At 43.5% G+C, this 21,568-nt stretch overlaps 1 protein-coding gene across 2 annotated transcripts in view; it reads right to left on the reverse strand.

The window, feature by feature from the left end:
• Nucleotides 1-21,568, reverse strand: part of nos1apa (nitric oxide synthase 1 (neuronal) adaptor protein a) — a 100,172-nt gene that overhangs the window by 9,916 nt on the left and 68,688 nt on the right. For both annotated transcript variants that reach the window (XM_079739241.1, XM_079739240.1), the window contains exons 8-10: nt 17,131-17,292; nt 9,069-9,234; nt 7,899-8,057 (exon numbers count right to left, since the gene is read on the reverse strand). In XM_079739241.1, coding sequence (XP_079595367.1) covers nt 7,899-8,057; nt 9,069-9,234; nt 17,131-17,292 — 487 coding nt within the window. The remainder of the gene's footprint in view (nt 1-7,898; nt 8,058-9,068; nt 9,235-17,130; nt 17,293-21,568) is intronic.

The following is a 21,568-nucleotide window of genomic DNA, read 5'->3' on the forward strand; positions in this document are numbered from 1 at the left end:
TTCCCTGGCATTAGGAGGAGCTCAGTCTTGTTGAGGTTAAGCCTCAGGTGATGGCCAGTTGTCCAAGTGTTGACGTCTGCCAGACATTCAGATATGTGTTGCGGGTTGCAATCAGGGCTTTGTCAGATGAGGGGAAAGAGAGAAATAGCTGAGTGTCATCAGCGTAGCAGTGATAGGAAAAGTCGTGTGATGTAATTACAGAGCCCAGAGATCTGGTATAGAGGTTGAACAGAAGAGGCCCCGGTACAGAGCCTTGAGGGACACCAGTTCCAAGTGTGCAAGGTTTGGACAAGGAGCCATTTCATACTGTTATAGGCAGCAGTACACGTGCATAAGGGAAAGCTCATTTCTTCTTTGTTCGTTTCGCCTTTGCCGTGATATCTGTCCTAGGGATGCAAGAAATAACTAGAAACTTAAATCAAATACGCAGCATAAATGGCTCTTCTCCTCGGCAGGTGTACACCGCTAGACACACCAGATTTTAGTTCCTTGCGTCGGATGCAATTCGGTGCTTGAATATTTGATGAATGTCCAATAAGTTTCTAACTTGAAAAGAAGCCCATTTCAGACTGCATAAACTGCTATTGAGGTGTGTGATTATTTTAATACATCACCCCAGTAGCGTTATGTGGCTATAAACGTCACTTTCAGTTTTGTTGATGGGCTGTTCCTGGCTAGCGGTCATTAATGTAAACCTTGTCATATGAGGAGGGACTCAATATGCAACAACAAAGGCTATATTTTAGACCACTTCATTATATATCCCTTTTGGGCACTTTTTGCAAGTCAGTGTACCATCAAAAATATGTTAGAAGTGTTATTTTAAGGTAAACAAAAGGGAAATTGTAGTGCTCCAATAGCTGTGAAAGAGAAAAAGACGAAAGGGAGAATAAAGAAAGAACAAGGGAAAGAAATACCAAAAAAGAGAGAGAAAGAAAGAAAGAAAACATTTATTAAACAAACCAAAAAGCAATCAAATACAAAGAACGGACAGCAGGAAGGCAGGCCCCGAGGCATTCATGACAATAAATAAGCACGTTGGCACAAACGGTGTGTTCCCCAAAGTGGTAGCACCGCCAATCCTCTGAATAAACAAAGACAAAAAAGTGATTGTGAATGCGCTGTCCACTCGTCTCATCAGACACAATCATGCTACGAAAATCGAGCCTCACGTTGGGAACAAAGGAACTAACCGTGATTATGTACGATACCCAGAACAAGAAGGGCATTTTGTCAAGCTTGTCAAGCTCCGAAAAACAAATTGGGAGAGAAGCTTACAGTACGAAAGATCAGAGCACAAGAGAAACTAGACCATGTTCCAAATTGCTGACAGATTCATTAATGCTTTGTTGCAATACAAGTTTTTCAACCTTTTCACTGCCGCCATCACCTTTTTCAGAACCTATTTGCAGCTCTTTCACTGAAGCGATTATTTGTGGGGTTTTTTTATACATATATATATATATATACATATCATTTTTTTTGTTTAAATCATGAATGCCGCATTGAGAACATTTACATCGATTTCTTCTCAAGATTTACAATTAGCCTTGCCATTTCCCTTTGCTTTTAAAATCTCCTCACATTTGAGAGAGAGCCTTGTTATCTGTACATCCTTTGGAACTGTACACAATTAGTCACTGACGATCACAGCTTCATATTTAATGGGGATCTCTCCACACTACAATCCTGGTGCAGTTTGCTGCAATAAAGATCTGACTGACGAAGTGGCTGGAAGTGAGAGGATTGGTCTTTAACATCAGATCTGCCGTCACAGAGCCAAGCAGAGTGCCAGAAGCACCAGCCTCTTCTGGCTGTAAGTGGCTTATCCAAAGCCGTTTAGTATGCAGGCATGGCATGTCGTGCCGAGCCCGAGCATGCACACGTGCACACACACACACGCACATGACCAAACGCATTGTTAGCTTACTGCTGCGATATCTTTTAATGATCATCTCCTCTCTTTGTCTGTCTTCCACCGCATGTCCTTTGTTCGCGCACGCACGCACACACACACACACACACACACACACACACACACACACACACACACACACACACACACACACACACACACACACACACACACACACACACACACACACACACACACTCCTGTCAGTTGTTTGAAATGAGAGCTGGGGCTTGAATTGTTCTTAATTGCTACACATATGACCAGACAGGCAGAAAAACACAGCCATGCACAGTCAGAGAATGACAGCACAGACACAGAAACACGTCGTCCAATGTTTAAACAGGAGCTCATTACTTTATGAATGAAGGAAAGAGGTGGGATTGAGATGGGACCAAACATGTGTGTGTATATGTTTGTGTGTGAGCTGATGGACAGGCTGTCGTTGACGGCAGACTATCCTTACTCCCTCGGTCTGAATCAAAACAATATTGACTCATCACATCAGTGTCAATGAGTGATTGACATTGACAGAGAGAGCGACAATGAGACAGAGACAAAGAGAGAGAGAGAGACCAAGAGAGAGACAGAGCAGAGAGAGAGTGTGTGTGTGTGTGTGTGTGTGTCCATGCAAGGGTATGCAATGTGTTTTCTCTTAATTACAAGCGGGCCTCAAGAACAACATCTTTGTGTTTGTCTTCAAGAATCAAAGAGGAAGTTCATGTGTCTTCTTGAAGGTAACCATAAATCACCCTCCTCCCTCCATCATGCCCTTCCTCTGGTTCCGCTCATGCGTACAACTATTCCCAGGAAGATTTGCTTTCAAACCTCATATTGATGCATGCTCTCTAAAAGACAAACTAATAGCTTAAGCTTATTCGGCAAAGTCCTGCGGACATACTTATCAGTGCGGACATTGCACTCATGAAAATCATAGGACAGACATGGAATACAAGACATTTGACAGATTCAGACAGCCAGTCTTTTTAACATTTAGTTATATTCTCATCTCAAACTGAAAGGACAGTTTGGGCATTCATCCCCCTTCTGAAGAATGTCCGTCACACACATAGGAAGGGGTGTCTTTGGGGATGTTTAAGAACAGCAGAGACACAGACAGTATGGCAGCAGAAGCAGATGCAGAGGACGGATTGAGAAGGCCACATTGAAGGACAGCGAGAGAGGAAGCGGGAAAGGAAAAATTAAGATACAAAATCCAGGGAGGACTTGATATTCACAGAAGGATGGGGGTGACAGAGGGAAAAGAAGCGGCCGCGGGTCAGGTATTTCATCTGTGTCTTCATTCATATCCTCATCAAAGGCCATGCCATGAAATGGATATTCCATGAAAAGTTGGTTTTGCCACATTGTGGTCCCATTCCACCACCACCACCAGTGACCTACAGTGGGACGCTGTGGTGATGGAATTGAGATTAAATGTTGTTTTTTCCTAATTTCAACTGTGTCTGTACTGTACGGGAAATGTGAAGCCCTGTGTATAACAGATAAAAAGTTGTATAATGTGACGGTGCAACAACTGCGAGTGACACCAGAAGTAAGGGAATTCAGGAAACCCAAGTCTCTGGAGTTTTTCTCCTTTAAGCAGGGGGAGGAGGTCGAGGTTCAGTGGCTGGCCTATCAGTACACCCGCCGACAGCAACACACGGACATGCGCACACACACATACAAACACCAATAGTTATGGCTTAGTCAGCCTTGTGCAATCCAGGTCTACTTGTTCGTCCAAGACAAGATTCGCTCTACTCATTGACCAAGAGCTTGGTTTTCAAAGGCGTCTCCCCCCCCCCCCGGTCATCAATTTCAACATCTAAGTTTTTTTTTGGTGTGCATGTGTGATAACCTCCCACTCCTGAACTCATGAACTACACAGCCTCTGACAACCTTTACCTCCTGAGAGGAGGTTCTGTGAATAGCTATGCATCTTTGGATGTTTTCCCCTTATTTGAAGTTTAAAATGGTATAACTCATTTTAGCTACCTCAGAAATCATTGTGTCAAACAGCGACACTTAGCGATTGCATCCATCGCATGCAACCAGTTCAGTAAACTATCGACGCAGTGAAAACAATCTTATTTCCATAACCTTTGTATTTCACATTTTCAATAAACCCATAATTGGTTTGAAAGAACTCAGAGCTACTTTGATTTTCACTTTTTGCTTCACTCAGTAGGAGTAGTACCACAGGGTATATTGATACATATTTCAAGAGCGCACCATTCCACTCGGGTTGTTAGCCTGAACTCTTCCCCAGCACAATCGATTGCTGCCTCTGCAGTCCAAACGGTCAACCCTGGGTCCCAGAGCTTCTGAGGGGTGACTGGTAAGGGGGGCCAGGGGTTGGACGATCAATAGCAAGCACCTAGTGGCGCCGACACAAAACACTGACCGCAGGAATGACGGGCCCCAGACAGCCCTCCTATGTAATTAATTGACTCTGGGAATTGAAAAAGAAAAAAATTATATATTTGATATATAACAGAGAGAAAAAGAGAGAGAGAGAGAAAAAAAGAAGGAAAGCGAGAGAGAGAGAGAGAGAGAGAGAGTCCTCTAAGCAGTGTTGCTTAGAGGATTATTAAATAAATAACATATCACAGCATTGACATGTATTCTACTCTGCTAATTTGCAACTCAATAGAAATGGGCCTGACCCGAGGTTTGGGAAGGCTAGTCTAGATATATCAATCTGGACAAATTTAGATTATGAGATTATTAGATTAGATTAGATTATTATTATTATGATGTGAGAAGAGACTATCCAGATATACAATTCTTTGTACCGCTCTGAGCTCCTTTACTTATAAAGGCTAGCTCCCTTGCTGTGGACACAGGGTGACAGAACAGAGCCCCCCCCCCCCCCCCTTCAGAACAGCCTTTCAAAGTCCGCCCCGTCTCAGGAGGTGAACTGTGGTACAGATCTGCTGCATCCAGTCATTGAAGAAGAAAAAAAAATCTGCAAAGTTCAAGGTTTGTTTGGATTTTTGAACATCACATTTTAGGTTGGAGATCTTGGTCGATAACTAGAGTAATAGTTGAATCATTTTAGATCCAAAACACATACCCTACCCTGGTAGAACCCTGCTATGTTTGTGTATCTCTGTCTAGCAGCAAACCGTCTAGGGTCAAGATGGTTCGGGCAACTCAAAGCTCCATCTTCAAACTCGTGCACTTTCCACTTATGTGATCAAACACAAGAGAACAACACTGGCAATCAAAGACATAGTGCCCTATTTCCAGACTGGAATATGCGACTATATTGGATCATCGATGTTCTTTAAAAATATATGCCTCTTTGCTCCCATCAATTATTGGGAGCCACTCTTATAGGATTTCCCCAAGCATAAAAATGGCCATCAGCCCATTCATTCTGGGTCCTTCCTGGTGAAACAAATCAAATGAATTTCAACAACACTGTGCTTTCTGCCCACGGAGACGACTGGGCGTATATTTGTTTCCTCAAAACGCAGAGGCCGCTGCTCCTCCCTGACTCTTGCTTGGAGTGAGTTTGTTTTATTAACTCGGCTGAGTGAAAATATCCGAACAACTGTTTCAATAGGATGCATAGCCGACACATCTCCGGCTTAACATAAATTATACTGTCAGACCGTCTCTCTCTCACATACACACACACACAAACACACACTCGCTTTTAACAAAAAATTCATACGGGGACAACAGACAAGAAAGAGGAAAGAGGCTGCAGATAAAAGTGTACTTTGATGGGGAGTGGGGGGGATAAACAGAGCCACGTCGGCCTTGCAGAAAGGTGCACCGAAGCATTGCAGTGTTTGTGGTTTGACTGATATAGTGGTATCGTGAGCATCGTGTCACTCCCCAAAAGAGTCCTTCATTAATTTAAAATGTCAATTCGCTTGTAAAGAAACGCAGACATAGACCTAGACAATTTTTCTCTCTTTTATATATAAAAGATAGAAGAAACTTACAGTTTAATCATTATGTACAAGTGTGTTTATATAATCCTGTTTTTAAACGGGGAGCAAAATTCAGGTTGACAAAGGGTAAGATGAACACAGTAAACGGCTTCAGGAGAACTGTAAATACATGTAGGGAAGAAGTGTTGGATGAGTAAAGCCTATGATAGAAAACACTGAGACAGAAACATAAGACAGTCAACCCCAATATACCGCCCTCCTCCCATACAGTTTGGAAAAGTGGGCGGAGTTATGACATCACATGCAAGGTCTATTGTTATGCTGTAGGCTAGTGCATGCACACGCCAGTCAATTCAAAGAGACTTAAGAGAAAGAATAGTAGATGATTTTGCTTTTTTTCATACTACATAAAAGATGCACATATTTGATGTGGTATGGGGTAAAGGATAATCCCTTGAGTGAGGAGGAAAACAAATCCTAACAGCACAGTTAGAATGGGAAGTTCAAGCGAATACAATGGCATGACAACGTTACGTTAATTAGAAATTCAAACAATGCTTACCCTCTGAATTGGGCGAGCTGAAAAAGCTAATCTAAAATGTGTTAAATCGTATACTGGTATAGCAGAGTGACAGTTTTGTTCAGAAGAAAGTCTTGGTGAAAACAAGAGAAACAAATCGTTCATCAAGATATCTCCAGTGTTCGCTTTTTCAAAATAATATTTGTGCATGCGTGAGCACAGTTGTACAGAACAGAATGAAAAGTCAACTATGTAAAAAGGACGGAAGAAAAGAAAAACACCAGAAAGCTAGTCTGTATGTAGTAATTCCAAAAGATGCTGAAAGAATCTAAAATTGTTCTCCTGAGAAACGTTCTCATGGTGAACGAACGTGTTTTTTATTTTTCTTCGTCCTAGTAGCTTAAACAGTGAGACAAGGACAAACAAATAGCTATCCTACTAAAATGCAGTGCTAACAGACCACCCAAGACTGCAGTCATTTGCACACCTGACCAAAAATGTTTTTTTGGATCAACAGGTCTCGCCAGACTATGGAAAACTCAATAGAGAACTTCTGGCCAAATACTACATAAAATGCCCAAATTGCCTTATTGACCTGGATATTTGTAATTTTAAGTCGATAATAATACGTGACTAAAAATAAATAAAGACCATTAAAGCAATTGCTAACATGCTCATCATTTCATGTCCTATGACAGCCGCCGTTTACGTTCTTGTGTTCTTGGTGAAAGACTCACTGTCGGCCCAGTCTGTAAGCAACTTTTAAGCAAGCGAACGATAACAATAACATTAAGCTAATAATGACTTCACCATGTGCTATATTCATTGTCTTGGCAATACATAAAAGGTCGAGGACATTAAGCTACGGAAAACCAACATACTACATCATTGTCTTTCCCGTGATGGAAAATATTGATGGATCCGGTTGTGATGCAAACGTGATCAAGTGACAACAATAAGTGGGTGGTCTATGTGTGTGTGTGTGTGTGTGTGTGTGTGTGTGTGTGTGTGTGTGTGTGTGTGTGTGTGTGTGTGTGTGTGTGTGTGTGTGTGTGTGTGTGTGTGCGCGCGCGTGTGTATTATACGGCTATCTCTTCTCCCAGGCAGTCGGGGACGGCCTGCCTGTTGAGAACGTTCAGCAGCCTCAGTGTCTCCATGTCTGTGCCCCAACCGTAGACCTCCATCTCATCCCTCCTCTCCTCCACCCCGACCCCCTCCTGCTCCTCCTCCTCCTCCTCCTCCCCCTCCTCCTCCTCACTGTCGTCCGTGTTCGAACCTTCGCACTCGGAGGCGATGCCCGACTCGCGGAAGCGGGCGACGTCTGGGTCGTCCCGGGACGCTGTGTGGGGGGCAGCCGGGGGCTCCCCCTCGCCCCTGCCCTGTCGCGGTGGAGGGAGGGGCGGGGAGAAGGAGCCGCGCCACTCTTCACCTACCGCCCCGTTGAGCCAGGACGGGGGGCTCAGGGCCGGCGGCCGAAGGGGCGGCGTGGGGCCCCCCGGGGGGCCAGGAAAAAAGCGAAAGCGCTCCAGCTTGAGGAGACGGGACGGGTCCCTACCTATGGGGCTCCCGAGAGCGGCGGCCGGCGGGGAGAAGACGTCGGGGCGGAGGGCGTCTCCGTTGGCGCGGCCCTCCGGCTTGGGCGTGGTGGGGTTGCAGAGCACCGGGACCCCGCTGGAGCGGAAGGTGATCTCCAATAGGCTGTCCTGGGACCCCACTGATGGGGGGATGGGGGCAAAGAGAGAGAGAAAGAGAGAAAGAAAGAGAAAGAAAAATATATATATATATACATTGAGAGTATAAAAAAGAGAGAAAGAAATAAAGAGCAAGATAGACGGAAAGAAAGGACTGTCAGCATTATGTATTCGTATCACAGTGAAATGAAAATGGAAAAGGAATACCAAGTATACCAGCAGTATATTGGCATTCATGATATGATAAAGACTGCTGAATATAAAAACGAACATATTGCCAGTTTCACCATCGTAAGGTAAAGTGGATTAGAGCCAGGGAATACATACTGTATTGGACAACTTTAAAGTAATATAATGAAGTGAAAAATCTCTGGAAGCAAACCACCAGAGAGAAACACCTCCAACTAAATGCATGGGGGCAGGTGATACCTTACTCCTGACATTATCACTGTTCCTCCCCAGGTTGCTGATATAATGAGCTATTATTCAGCTCTCACTGCTTCTGTTTGGGACAAACAAGTCCCGATGTGTTGATGTCAGCACCATCCGCGTGCAACCACAGCATACACCGGTTTATGGTCAAACAGTGCTGTAAAAGTCACTGGGAGGAAATCCTTTTATTTTCTTCTTGCGTCATTTAACTTTTACTTGTTTATAATGAGGTGAACAAGATCGCCGACTGTCCATGAGTCAAATGAAGCAAGACCAGTCAATCGTGGCAGTCAGGCCGATCTAATTAAATGATCAGCATTTTTAATTTATATTAATTTATATTAATAACTTGGTTGACTTTCTGCAGCTGTGAAAGATATGGACAAAAAAACAAATAATAACAGTGTTTGTCTTCAATAGCATCATTATATATCTCCTTTTCAGCAACAGAGGGTCATCCTGTAACAACCTTGGCACTAATAAACCAACGTAAGGGCTGGCGTTAAGAAATACGCAAAACAAAGACGTTATTTTGAAAGAAACATCTGTGTGTTTAATTAAAACAGAGGTGGAAATCGGAGAGCATTGGGACCAGCACTCACTGCAGTGGGTTCCGGGGAAGTTGGCCTCCAGCTCCTGGATCTGCTTGACCAGCAGGGAGATGTGCTGCAGCAGGTCCTTGTTCTGGAGCAGCAGCTGGTGGACCCGGGACTGGGCCTCCAGCCGCGCTGTGGCCTCTGCACTCAGCTGGTCCTTCAGCAGGTGAACCTGGACGAGGAGGAGGAGGATGAGGAGGAGGAGGTGGAGGAGGAGGAGGAGGAGGAACAGGAGGAGGAGGAGGAGGACGAGGAGGAGGAGGAGCAGGAGGAGGAGGAGGTGGAGGAGCAGGAGGAGGAGGAGGAGGAAGAACAGGAGGAGGAGGTGGAGGAGGAGCAGGAGGAGGAGGAACAGGAGGAGGAGGAGGAAGAGGAGGAGGAGGAGGAACAGGAGGAGGAGGTGGAGGAGGAGCAGTAGGAGAAGGAGGAGGAGGAGGAGGAGGAGGAACAGGAGTAACAGAAGGTAGAGGAGCAGGTGGAGGAGGAGGAGGAGTAACAGAAGGTAGAGGAGCAGGAGGAGGAGGAGGAGGAGGAGGAACAGGAGGAGGAGCCGGAGGAGGAGGAGAAGAAGAAGAAGAAGAAGAAGGAGGAGGAGGAGAAGGAGGAGGAGGAGGAGGAGGAGAAGAAGGAGGAGGAGGAACAGGAGGAGGAGCGGGAGGAGGAGCAGTAGGAGAAGGAGGAGGAGGAACAAGAGCAGTAGGAGGAGGAGGAGCAGTAGAAGAAGCAGTAGGAGAAGGAGGAGAGCAGGAGGAGGAAGAGGAGGGGAACAGAAGGGAGATCAGTGGTGTTTCACGTTGTTACCATCGCATTCGCTTCCTCACTCAGTGTCGGACATACGGAACAAGTAAAGCTACATTTTTGTGTCACTGCACGGGTACAACGAAATCAGATCTCTGCATTGAACCCATCAACAGCAGCACTAGAGCGGTGGGCAGTGACAGCTCAGTGCCTGGTGACTAACCCCGGGTCTACTGCCATAGGCAGTGACAAGTCTTTGAGTCTAGTGTCTGTCAGAGAGATTGAACCAGACAGATAGACACAGAGAGTGAGGCAGACGGGGGAGTGAGAGAGAGTGAGAGAGTGAGAGAGAGTGAGGAAGACAGGTAGGGCTGAGAAGACAACACAAGGGAGGGGGAACAGAGGCAGAGACAATAACTTAAGATGACAGCGGGAGACAATAGAGAGAAATGGGATGACAGAAGCAGTTTCTTCCCCAAAGCGTGTTGGTACCAATCTTTTATCTTAACCTCAATGCTGACTATAACTCTAGGCTAGGGGGGCGGGGGGATCAACATTGTTCACTTCTAAGTAAAAACAAGGAGGAATGTCATGTCATGTCTATCACCTACCACAGGGGTGTTCATGATTAGAAACCTAGAAGGTTTGAGTGTGTGTGTGTGTGTGTGTGTGTGTGTGTGTGTGTGTGTGTGTGTGTGTGTGTGTGTGTGTGTGTGTGTGTGTGTGTGTGTGTGTGTGTGTGTGTGTGTGCGTTTGTGTGCGTGTGTGTGTGAATTGAAAAGCTCTGGCGTCTAGTTCGACAGCCGAGGCCCAAAGATAAGGTCGGTAAGCGAGGAAAAAAGAGTTACCCTGCTAACAAGATATTCTGGTATTTGCCCTTCTCAGTCAGTTGAGGTACTCTTTTGAACTTCTTCTGCTGGAGAGAAACCAGACCGAGTGCAGTGCAGGCCGATATTAGAATTGCACATTGAAGCGTAATGTATCAGGGTATTATAAGGGGATATCCTACCCGGTAATGAGCCCCAGGGTCCCCGGCTTCTCTCCTCATCCTCTGTTTTATGAAACCCTGTTTCCATGGCAGCTCGGAGGCCATTTGCTGGCCAAGTCAGTGAAGACGAAGATTAAAAAAAAATGCAACGGTACGAATACTAAAACCTTTTCAACTGGTGGTTGCGATAAAACAGAAATATAGTTAATTCTAATAGTTCTGTCTTTTCTTCTTTTACACTATCTCTGATACAGGGGCCTTTGTGTGGTCAAGTCTGAACTTAAATAAATAGAGAGCCACCAAATCAGCTTGCATTCGAGGAAGCCTTCTCTCGAAGCTTGTCACTTATCCACCTCTCGTTTTTGTTTTGCGCAGCATTACCGCCAAATGAGCAGGAGGCCGTAGGTTACGGCCCGATACTTTTGGCTGCATGGAGTGAAGCTTCTAGGTAAACCTGATTCTTCCTGTGTGGCGTTGTGACAGAGCAGACACACACTATGATCAAAAAGTTGTTTTGCAGGCTACCCGATGGCTCACCAGGTAGAGCGCGTACCATTAAGGCTCCGTCCTGAAATCAGCGACCCGGGTTTGATTCCTGGCTGCGGTCCTTTGCTGCATGTCCTCCCCTCTATCTCCCATACCTTTCTATCTATCTCACTCTATTAAAAAGCATAAAAAATGGCAGTGTCAGGGCCTATAGGACTCACCCAGGGCGTTTAGATTTGCGGCTCCTTCACACAGGAACAAGCTTCAGACGGATTTTAGATGATGGAATTTATGCAGCATGTCATTTGAATTAGACAAAAAGGAAGGAGGAACTTTTATACTATAGAACTATGTTCTTATCTTCCAGTTCCTGTTATGTGTTATGTATAACCATTTGAAATTTGTATGCTTCGGCCTTAGCCAGGTCTTTCTTGGAAAACTGTTGCATCTGCATGAGACGTTTAAGAAAACCTGGTTAAAGAAAAGTTGGATTCGGGGGACCTCATGCTTTATGAATGAGATAGGACATTCTCATCACACCAGACCGACCTGCACACAGTGTCTGTGAAGATAACGCTTAAACCAGCTCACGTAGATAAAAACACATCTGCTCGGCCACCAGTACCTGGTCGAGGCCAATACTAAGTGTAGTTGTTTTTCAAAGTAATGTATCAGTTTGCTTTCCTGCAGAGGAGCGAAACAAATACATAGATAAGGAGAAATGTTTGTGACAGTTCTCTATGGAAAGCATTGGAATGTGAGGGAGGCTGTCTTAAGCAAGGTCATGGTTGGACAGTTTATACAATATTACATGTATTGAAACATTCACAATACTACGTTCCCTCGAGATCCTCTCAGCGGTTCTATATTAAAGAAATGCAGGCTCAGCAACACCTCAGCCTAGAAAACGTTCCCAACAAAAGTTGCCTCTGTCCAACTGTCAGAATGTCAACAGCCACTATCTTTATAAGTGGGGTAGGAGGAGGGACGTGTGACAATACACTAGGCAGCTCAGGTCAGCAGACACAGCCCTGTCAGACACAGTTACAATGGATTAAATAGGAGGATTGATACAAATGTGCCACAGCACTGTCGCCTGATGTTGATATATATGGTAGAACAAGCTTGGATGTAGGAGGCACCATTAAAGGCTATGAAACAATATGGAGAAATGACACCAAAAGTGTGAAGTGAGTTAGTCATCATTTTAATGCATATGAAGATTAAGTAGAAACTGCATAGTAAGCCAGGGGGCTATAATAACCTCTTCTCACAAAATATTTCCGAATCTCTGTTCTCATTGTTCATTTATTGTCTCTTTATTCAATAACTGTCTGGCCTTAACGATTAGAACTTAAAGAAATCCATAGATCTATATACATGTTCATCAGAGAGTAGAGACATATCTATGGAAATAAATCTGTGCCATCGGATTTTTAAAATAAAAAGCCTTAAAATTATATGCACTTAATATTTATGCATTGAAATAACGTGTCTGGATTTTTTGCCTCTGAATATTAATCTTTACATTTCTCAACAAATCATTTTCACCTTTATTTTTCAAGGTTAAAAATTCAAAATCAAATATTCAACGTTAAAAAAAAAAATCAACTTAAATATTTTCAACGTCCCCAAATTCAACATGCCAAAGTCACTTGCAAAATTCAATGTATGAAATTCAGTGTTAACATCCGGGGACCCAAGGAAGAGCAATCCATCCTAGATGTTAGATCTCGGTCAAGCAAGGAGAACGGGAATAACAGCGTCACTCGCTGGTTCTTTCTTTCTTGATACAAACGTTAATTCTAAACATAATTTAACACAGTAGCCTATAATAGGAAATGCTCCAAGGTAATTCAATGTCATTGAACACTGACTGTAGCTTTTTATGGGGAGAGAAGCAACGGTTGTGGACCTTAGCCTACGCCTTCCATTGTATCGGTCTCTAAAATGCTAATCAAATAAAATACAATTTATTTATTGAGCACATTTAATATCAAGGTGAGGGGGGGGGGGGGATCTTATCTTTTATTTTATTTTTTTGAAATAATGCACAGTTGTTTTTCTTTTTACTGCAGTATGAAATAAACGATGAAAGAATAATGCCTGTATCATGTGAAGTGTGTGTGTGATTGCAGTGACTTGGCTGGATTTACATGCAGGTTAAGGGTAATTGTAGTGGGTTGAGGAGCCCAATTTATTAGGGCACCAATTTGGGTGCCCTAATCACACCTACGTTTGGTGTGATGCTGGGGCGATCTGAAGCCCGCTGCCCTCTGTGGAAGGACAGCGCAGAGCCGACGGTATTTGGCAACTGAAGCGCCACCAGCTTGTAGTTCCAGTGGAAGCACGGTGTGCCTCGGGAAGAAGCGCCCGACAGCAACCTGCTTTTAATTTGTCATCCTCATATCTGTATCATGTCACTCGGTGCGGAATAGTGTTGGCTCTGCGCACTCGTTGCACTCTTGTTATGCCACCACAGAGACATATCAACCGTTTTGCTCCAACCACTTAACGTGCGCCCGGTTTCACAAAATGAATACCCCCAATCCGAGTGATTGATGATGATACAAAAGCTCTAAGCTCATGCATGTTTTCACACGTGAACGACTTCATGCCTGTCTAAGCTTCAAACTCGTGCATGTTGCAGAAAATGTGCAACAGCGCCCCCTGGTGTCACACTTTTCGGTGGGTCGCAGAATTCTGTGTAACACACGCTTGCTCTCCATGCTTGACCGCGATCTAGCATCTAGGATCGATTGCTCTTCCTTGGGTCCTAAGGCTGAATTTCATACATAGAATTTTGCAGCTGACTTTGGAATGTTGAATTTGGGGACGTTGAAAATATTTAAGTTGAAATTTTTAACGTTGAATATTTGATTTTGAATTTTTTGATATTGAAAAATAAAGGTGAAAATGATTTATTTAATAATTTTAAGAGTTAAATTCAGAGGCAAAAAATTCAGATGCGTTATTTCAATGCATACATTTTCAGTGCTTAGAAATCAATGTGGTCAACCTAGTATAGATAACATACAAATTAGTCACTTATTATATCTATAATTGCTAATTAAATTTCCCCTCATACTTACTGCAAAGCTCCCTTTCACCACATTTAAAAAGGCAATTATGTAATAAACTGCAATAGCATATATTAAACAGCCGTTTCGCTTCAGCCTGCACAGCAATTATGAAAAGATATCCACCACTCAATAATGCCAATTGCAATCCGTAACAAAGCCAAAAAGCCACATAACAAATCCGAGACTTCAGTATACGCAAACATAATTAACTAGTATTTGTTATTTGAATCTGCATGCCAAAATCTCGCATATTCTATATGTATTTTACACTTCATGATGCACGGAGAGTAAGCCAGGCTGATCTTCAGCCTCGTATTTGGAATTTATTGAGGCACCATAAAATGTGTCAGTTTCCTGTAAGTCTCCGCACACACACACACACACACACACACACACGTTGATTAACTAGATATCCAGCATTGAAACTCACAAGCTTTTGTCCAAGTTTCCTGTATGCCTTCTCTCACTCTCACACTCACACACACACACACACACACACACACACACACACACACACACCCACACACACACTATACTGTATTTTCATTGATGCCTTGTAATTATTTTTTTGCTGAAGAAATACCCCACCTTCCGTCATGCGGGCCTGCACTAGCCCATACCAATGATGTTACCAGGAGAGTTGCCAGCTCTTGTATCAGCATGGAGCAGGGAAGATTGTGTACTGTAACTCAACAGATTGGGGTGTCCTTCCTCCCCGCCCCCCCACCCATAGGATTACTGGAATCACTCACTCACACTTTAAGCACCATGGCTCTTTGAAGTACCACAGACAAACACACCTACACACACACTCATACAACAGACACACAAACAAACTCATGCAGCATAATTTCCTTCTCTCCTCCGAGTTCGGTTTTTTAAAACAGGAACAGGGAAAATTCCCCCTTCACAGATAATGGTGTGTGTCAGTTTGTGTGTGTGTGTGTGTGTGTGTGAGTGTCTGTGTTCGACTGATTGTTCATGTGCGAGATAGAGTGTGTAAAAAATGCTAATTGTAAATGTGAGTTGGCTTATGGAAGCAAGTGGGGGATAAAGAGGTGTGACAGAGAGCCAGAGAAAGAGTGAGAGAAACAAACATCCATTATATCCTCCGATAGTCACCATTTTTTTTTTTCAGATCTTTCTCTGTAGTAAACAAACATACACTGACTTATCCATTCCTATAGCCTACAACCACAAACTAAACACACATTGTGTCCTTTTTCACAGTGTATCTGAGTATTACTTTTTCTCTTCTTTCCAACCTTCCCTGCTGGCAGAAGCATCCCCTTCATATTCTAACGCATGTCAAAAGGAAACAATGTCTGCATGTTTCCGCAAAAAGTGAAACTGCTGAATCTTTTCCAACCATCATCGAAAGATGCCTATTATTGATAAAACATTCATGACCATGGACAACTGCCGCCATAGAATCAATCTACATGTACCACAAAACATTTCAAACCTAAACCAGCCATTTGTTTTCAATATATTATATGCTGCATATTTAGTAAATAAACAAAAAAATAGCAATTCTACTATGTAGGCGACGTGTAGCCTCGTTGGCAGCCTAAATGTCCCAAACCATCTCCAATTAGTTTCAGGAAAGGTCTGGCAGCAGCCCTACATGGGCAGCTTGGCTCCGAACAAAACAAACTCAGCCAATCAGCCAACCCCAGCCAGTGATTTGTAAATTTAGTAGAAGATGATGATGAACCTGGGAATGCCGTTTTAGACATTTACAACATTCTACAGTGGATTATTAGCTATAGTTATATCCTTGCTGCATTGGAATTATTTATTCAAATTCAAGTCTTTTAACTTCAATTAAAATCCGCTAATGGTGTTTACTTTGAAAATACGGCACTCGCGATCCAACATGCTGAAACACATCCAATCGGCTGCCGAGAACGGTTGATTCACGGGACCCGTAAACGCACATTGCCCACGGCAGACTTCCAAGACCTAATGAGCGGGAAGGGAACACGCGGTTGGCTTGTTGTGTACACAGCTTGATAATGACGCCGGTGCATCTGGTAGCCAACCGCTCTCCCAGGCAAAGCACTTGAAGATGTCACCAGCCTCTCCAACCGCTTCGTCAACCGACGATGGTCCGCCTCCTTCAAAGCCTGGTAACCGCAGCAACCCCGCAGGCTTGCGCAGCATCAACGAGATTTACCATAATTCAGTCGGTTATCATTATCTACTAATTTTCCATCTTAATCAGCAAGGACTTGGAGCTGATTGGAGACTGCAGTGTTAGCTATAAGTGGTGAAGAAAGTGGGTGGATGCAAGACGATTAAGCGATTCATCTTTGCTGAAATCTTGGTATCGCCTGTATGCATGCTTTAAATGGATTAAAGTCTCTGCATACAAGATTAATCAAATTAGCAGGTAGAAAACAAGAACATTGAATCCTTTGGAAACGGAGGAAAAGGATATTCTTGGAGTAGCAAAATACAGTTTTTAAAGCAGGATAAGGATGACAGCAATAGCGATAGACAGCAAAACATTTTAGTAAGAATGTATTGGTATATTTTATTAGCAGGTTGTACATGTTTATGTAAATGTACATTCATGTCATCAAAACAGTTTGTCCAGTCAGCAAACGTTGTTTTTTTTTGTGGAACATAGGAAGTGGGAACTGCCAATTCAAACCAAATATAATTCCCGTAAATTCAGATTTTTCCCCCCCCGATGGAATTGTACCTTGAGTATCGTTGACATGAACGCATTTGTGTACACAATGCAAATGTGGAGAGAGCGTCCTACCTGTGCTAAGGCCACCTGCGTCTGCTGCTGCTGCTGCGCCAGCTGCTGCTGGAGAAGCTGGATCTGGTGGTGGATGGACAGGGGGGTGGTCGGCGAAAGCGTGCCCTCCTCCGGGAGAAGCATCCTGGGGCTGGCCATCAGCAGAGAGCCCTCCTCTGGAGACTGTCAGGGGGGGGAGAAGACAAAGACACTTTAAGTGGGGATAGTGAGGACGGTGGGCGGGTCCTTCAGGTGAATGCCAAACAACGGTGGTCTTCAGCACATTGCCATGGGGACCGTTTTTGTTCCTTGACTTGCTTGTGAGAGACACTAGTGAAACTAAAAACAAAAAAACATCACTGTACTGACTCCCATGTGGGATTTTTTTTTCGGCCAATGTTGTGCTCTAAAAGTGTTTGCTGCCAAACTTCTCTCCATTCCTCCCTTCACTCATTTCGCTTCCTCTTGCCGTCCCTCCCTCGCCCTCTCGTCTTCCTCGGGGAGATGAGCTGAACTTGGCAGAGGCACACAATAGAAAACAGAGGGAGTGGGAAGTGAGTCTTGACAGCTGTCCAAATAAAATAAAAAAAAAGGGAATGGAAAGGAGAAAAAAAGTGGTGGTGCAGTGTTTTCCCCCCCGATGCTAAAGGGAGCCGGTGGATATGAATGACCAAGAAGGGGGGGGGGAGAGTTAGAGAGAGAATAGGAAAATAGATAAGAGAGATTGACGCAGGGAAAGACAAATGAATAAAAAGGGAGAGGTAGGGAAAAGGTGATTATGTAATGTATTAATGATTGCCTCATTTATTACACGAGCCAGCACCAGTTTTTGGTCTGCAACGCAGAAACTTGTACTCGTCTCATGAAACACGCTAAATCAGCAGTTGTCAAAAGAAGGATCCACAAATTTAATGCGAAGGAAAGCGCTTGTGGCACGACATGAACCACTAGATAATGATTTCGCTACAGGGCAAAACTCAAAAAAAAAGGGGAAAAAATGAAGAAAAGGTAGTGCCACCTCTGCATGACTACAATGGTTTAATGCTGTGGTCAAAGACACAGCGCTTCACTGGTGATATAAATACAATGATATATGGACATTAAGCTCCTACTTTCATGCTATAAAAACCTAATGAACATTCAATGAATGGGTTTGACACCTGCTTCATTACCTTCTGCGAAAAATAGCAGAATCTAAAATAAGGTGCTTTCTGTGGTATATACAAGTCTGCACGCACACACAAACTATCTGATGGTGGTCTTTTCTTTGGAATAGGAGCAAAAAATAAAAAGTTTACACACACACAAACACACACACACACACACACACACACACACACACACACACACACACACACACACACACAGGTGAGGGCAGTAAAGGAGTCACAGCCTGTCTTGGTTGAAGCTTGTGTGAATGAGAAGGGCTTAACAGAGAGCCAGCCGACCATTAGCTCCAGACGGTGTCACCAGACAGTGAGTAGCCAGGCAAGAGTCACCGCCAGCCAGCTAGTCAGGGCGAGGCATACGAGAATGGACTGACCAAAAAGGTAATGTTTGTCATTGAGACAGAGAGAGAGGAGGAGGAGACTGTGAAAGGAAGGCAAGGGAGAAAATGAGGACCGATCAATTCCCTTTCTTTTACGATAATGTTCATGAATAAGAGTAAGAAAGGGATGCTTCAAGACTAAGTGGACAAGGGCCCTGCACGCCAAACATAAAAAGCATAGAAGCCACTCTTCCTTAGTCCTCCTTTCTCAAGACTCAGCAATGGATGCTTTTGACAAAAGCAGTTTTTGTATTTTATTCAATTGGAGAAATAAAAATAGTCTAGATTTCCTATGTTTGCAAGTGAGGATGCCGGCTAGGCTGCCAGTATACAGCTGCAACTCATTAGTAGCAGCTAAGTATTCATTAGCATCCATCTAACAATTTGTAAACTAATAACAATGACCATCTCATATAAATATGTTTGCATATATTTAGCCATAAGATGTAGAGTAATTGAAATCAAAAGTAAACCAAAGAAAAGAGAACAATGAAATAGCAAATATCTGGCTAATATTATCGTTGTGTACTGTTGCACACGCACACATAAGTAAATGAAACCAAAGTAAAATAAAGTCCTGGAATGGAAGTTAGTTAAGATTTTTCTAACTAGCTCAAAGGCTCGAAATTGAATATCCGTTTCTATGAAATCCCCTTGCGACTTTTGCTGACTGAATCAGAAACAAAACAACAACACAAACCACCACAGCAATATTTAACACTCAGTTATGTTATTTCCCAATATGCCCGCTGTTTGGAAGTTGAGAGGAGGAAGTGGTTTGGAATATTCAAAGTGGGGGAGATGCTGGCCGCAATTGGGCACAAGTTGATCTGGATGTTTTTCCCTTTGAACAGAGAGACTGGAGATGAAGGGAGGCGGCTTTTGTCATGACACTGATTTGCAGCTTGATGTTGACAGTGCTTGAGGGTGATTAGATGTAAACAAACAGTGTAACGCACACATGTCTGATTTGGGACGGATTAGCACTAGATAGGTTACGCATGACTGCGTAGGGAAAAAAATCAGATACACATGTCAGAATGTTAATGTACACAAAGCTAAAGCAAAATATTCAAATAAGAATAATGCTAATGCATACATGATGTGTGGACAGACGTCAGTGGATGGAGGGTAAATATTCCATCAATCCAGCCAACTCTACTCTACTGAGATTGAATAGGAATAGGAATAGAACAGGTCTAGAGAACAAATAGAAAGTTAGAAAAACGGACATCGATGCCAGGATTTATTTTTGATATGAGAGAGAGAGAGAGAGAGAGAGAGAGAGAGAGAGAGAGAGAGAGAGAGAGAGAGAGAGAGAGAGAGAGAGAGAGAGATTCATCTCAGATGGATGCAGAACTGCCCCATCTTTATGACATGGTTATATAATCCTAACTCCACTATATGGACACACAGTCTTTAATATATAGTATATATTAAATATTTATATGAGAGAGAGACAGAGAGCAAAACCAAAACCATATTGAAACCAGGTCGACCTGGAGGTTGGGGTGAGAAGGAGAGGATTGACAAGACGAGCAGAGAAAGATAAACGAGGCAGGGTAAAGGAGATGTGATTACATTTTCCGCTCTCTCCATCTTTCATTTTGATCTGAACATACCATCAGAATCACATTACCACAGAATCACACACGTACACGCCTACATCTCGCACAAACACCCACGCACACAATTTGATGCACAGATCCCCTAAAATGACAAACACACACACACACACACACACGCACACACGCACACACGAGAAAATAAGCCGTACAAAAGGTCCAGTGGAAAGGACGGGTTTCCCTCACTGATCCCAGCATCAGTATTCTTCTCGTCACCCGGTGTGGCAGATTAACAGCTCCATCATGGTGCCTGCCACACCCCCGATCCACCGTCATAAACGCCTCAGCTGACTATAAAGGTGCTGTCTGTGCTCACTCTGCTGGTGCTCAAGTAGCCATTACGTGTCCCTCATTTGGCCGTCAATTTGGTTCGCTCTTTCAGTCAATAGATTGGCTGTTGTTTTGATCCACCACGTCTTTTTGATTGCACACCACGCCCTGCTTGTCCCAAGTCACAGACACACACAATGAGCATGGCTTGGTGTGTGTGTGTGTGTGTGTGTGTGTGTGTGTGTGTGTGTGTGTGTGTGTGTGTGTGTGTGTGTGTGTGTGTGTGTGTGTGTGTGTGTGTGTGTGTGTGTGTGTGTGTGTGTGCCTCTTCCTTCTAAACAAACGGGTTTAATTCTTCTCATTCTTATCAGGTTGAGCATAACTGAAATGCAGAAGCAAATTGCTAATCAACAGTGAAATTAACTCACTTTTGGGACTAGGTCACTATGCATTACAAATGTTATAAAGTTTTCCATCAAAATATTTGTTCAAGTGTCTGTGTGATTTGGTGTCTCTGTGATTTGTGCCTGTGAGTGTTTTGGTGTGTGTGTTTGTGTTAGTGTGTGATAGAGAAAGAGAAAGACAAATTGATAGAAAGAGACAGAGACATAGGGAAAGAGAAAGACAGAGAGAGTGTGATAGAGAGTGAAAGAGATCGAGGAAGCGGAAGAGCAAGAGAAAGACAGGGGGAGTGATGGAGCGACAGAAAGGGTTTTGTATGAGATTAAGCGGTAAGATTATTGTACTACTGTTAAAACAATTAGTAGGTTTGTTTATGGTCCCGCTTCTAGGGATGTGTGTGTGTATGGGTAATTATGTGTGTGTGTGTGAGCGAGAGAGAATATTTGAGAAAAATGCAGTTTATTATCCATCTGTTTTCAGAGGGTCCGCCATGCGACCACCCCTATAATAATAATAATAATAAAATTGATTTTATATAGCGCCTTTCAGGATACTCAAGGTCGCTTCACAAGAGTGGGGGATCTGCTGTCACAGCTTTAGACCCCGGATTAAA

This window comes from Pollachius pollachius, assembly GCF_949987615.1.
Source record: "Pollachius pollachius genome assembly, chromosome: 7".
Taxonomy (NCBI): Eukaryota; Metazoa; Chordata; class Actinopteri; order Gadiformes; family Gadidae; genus Pollachius; species Pollachius pollachius.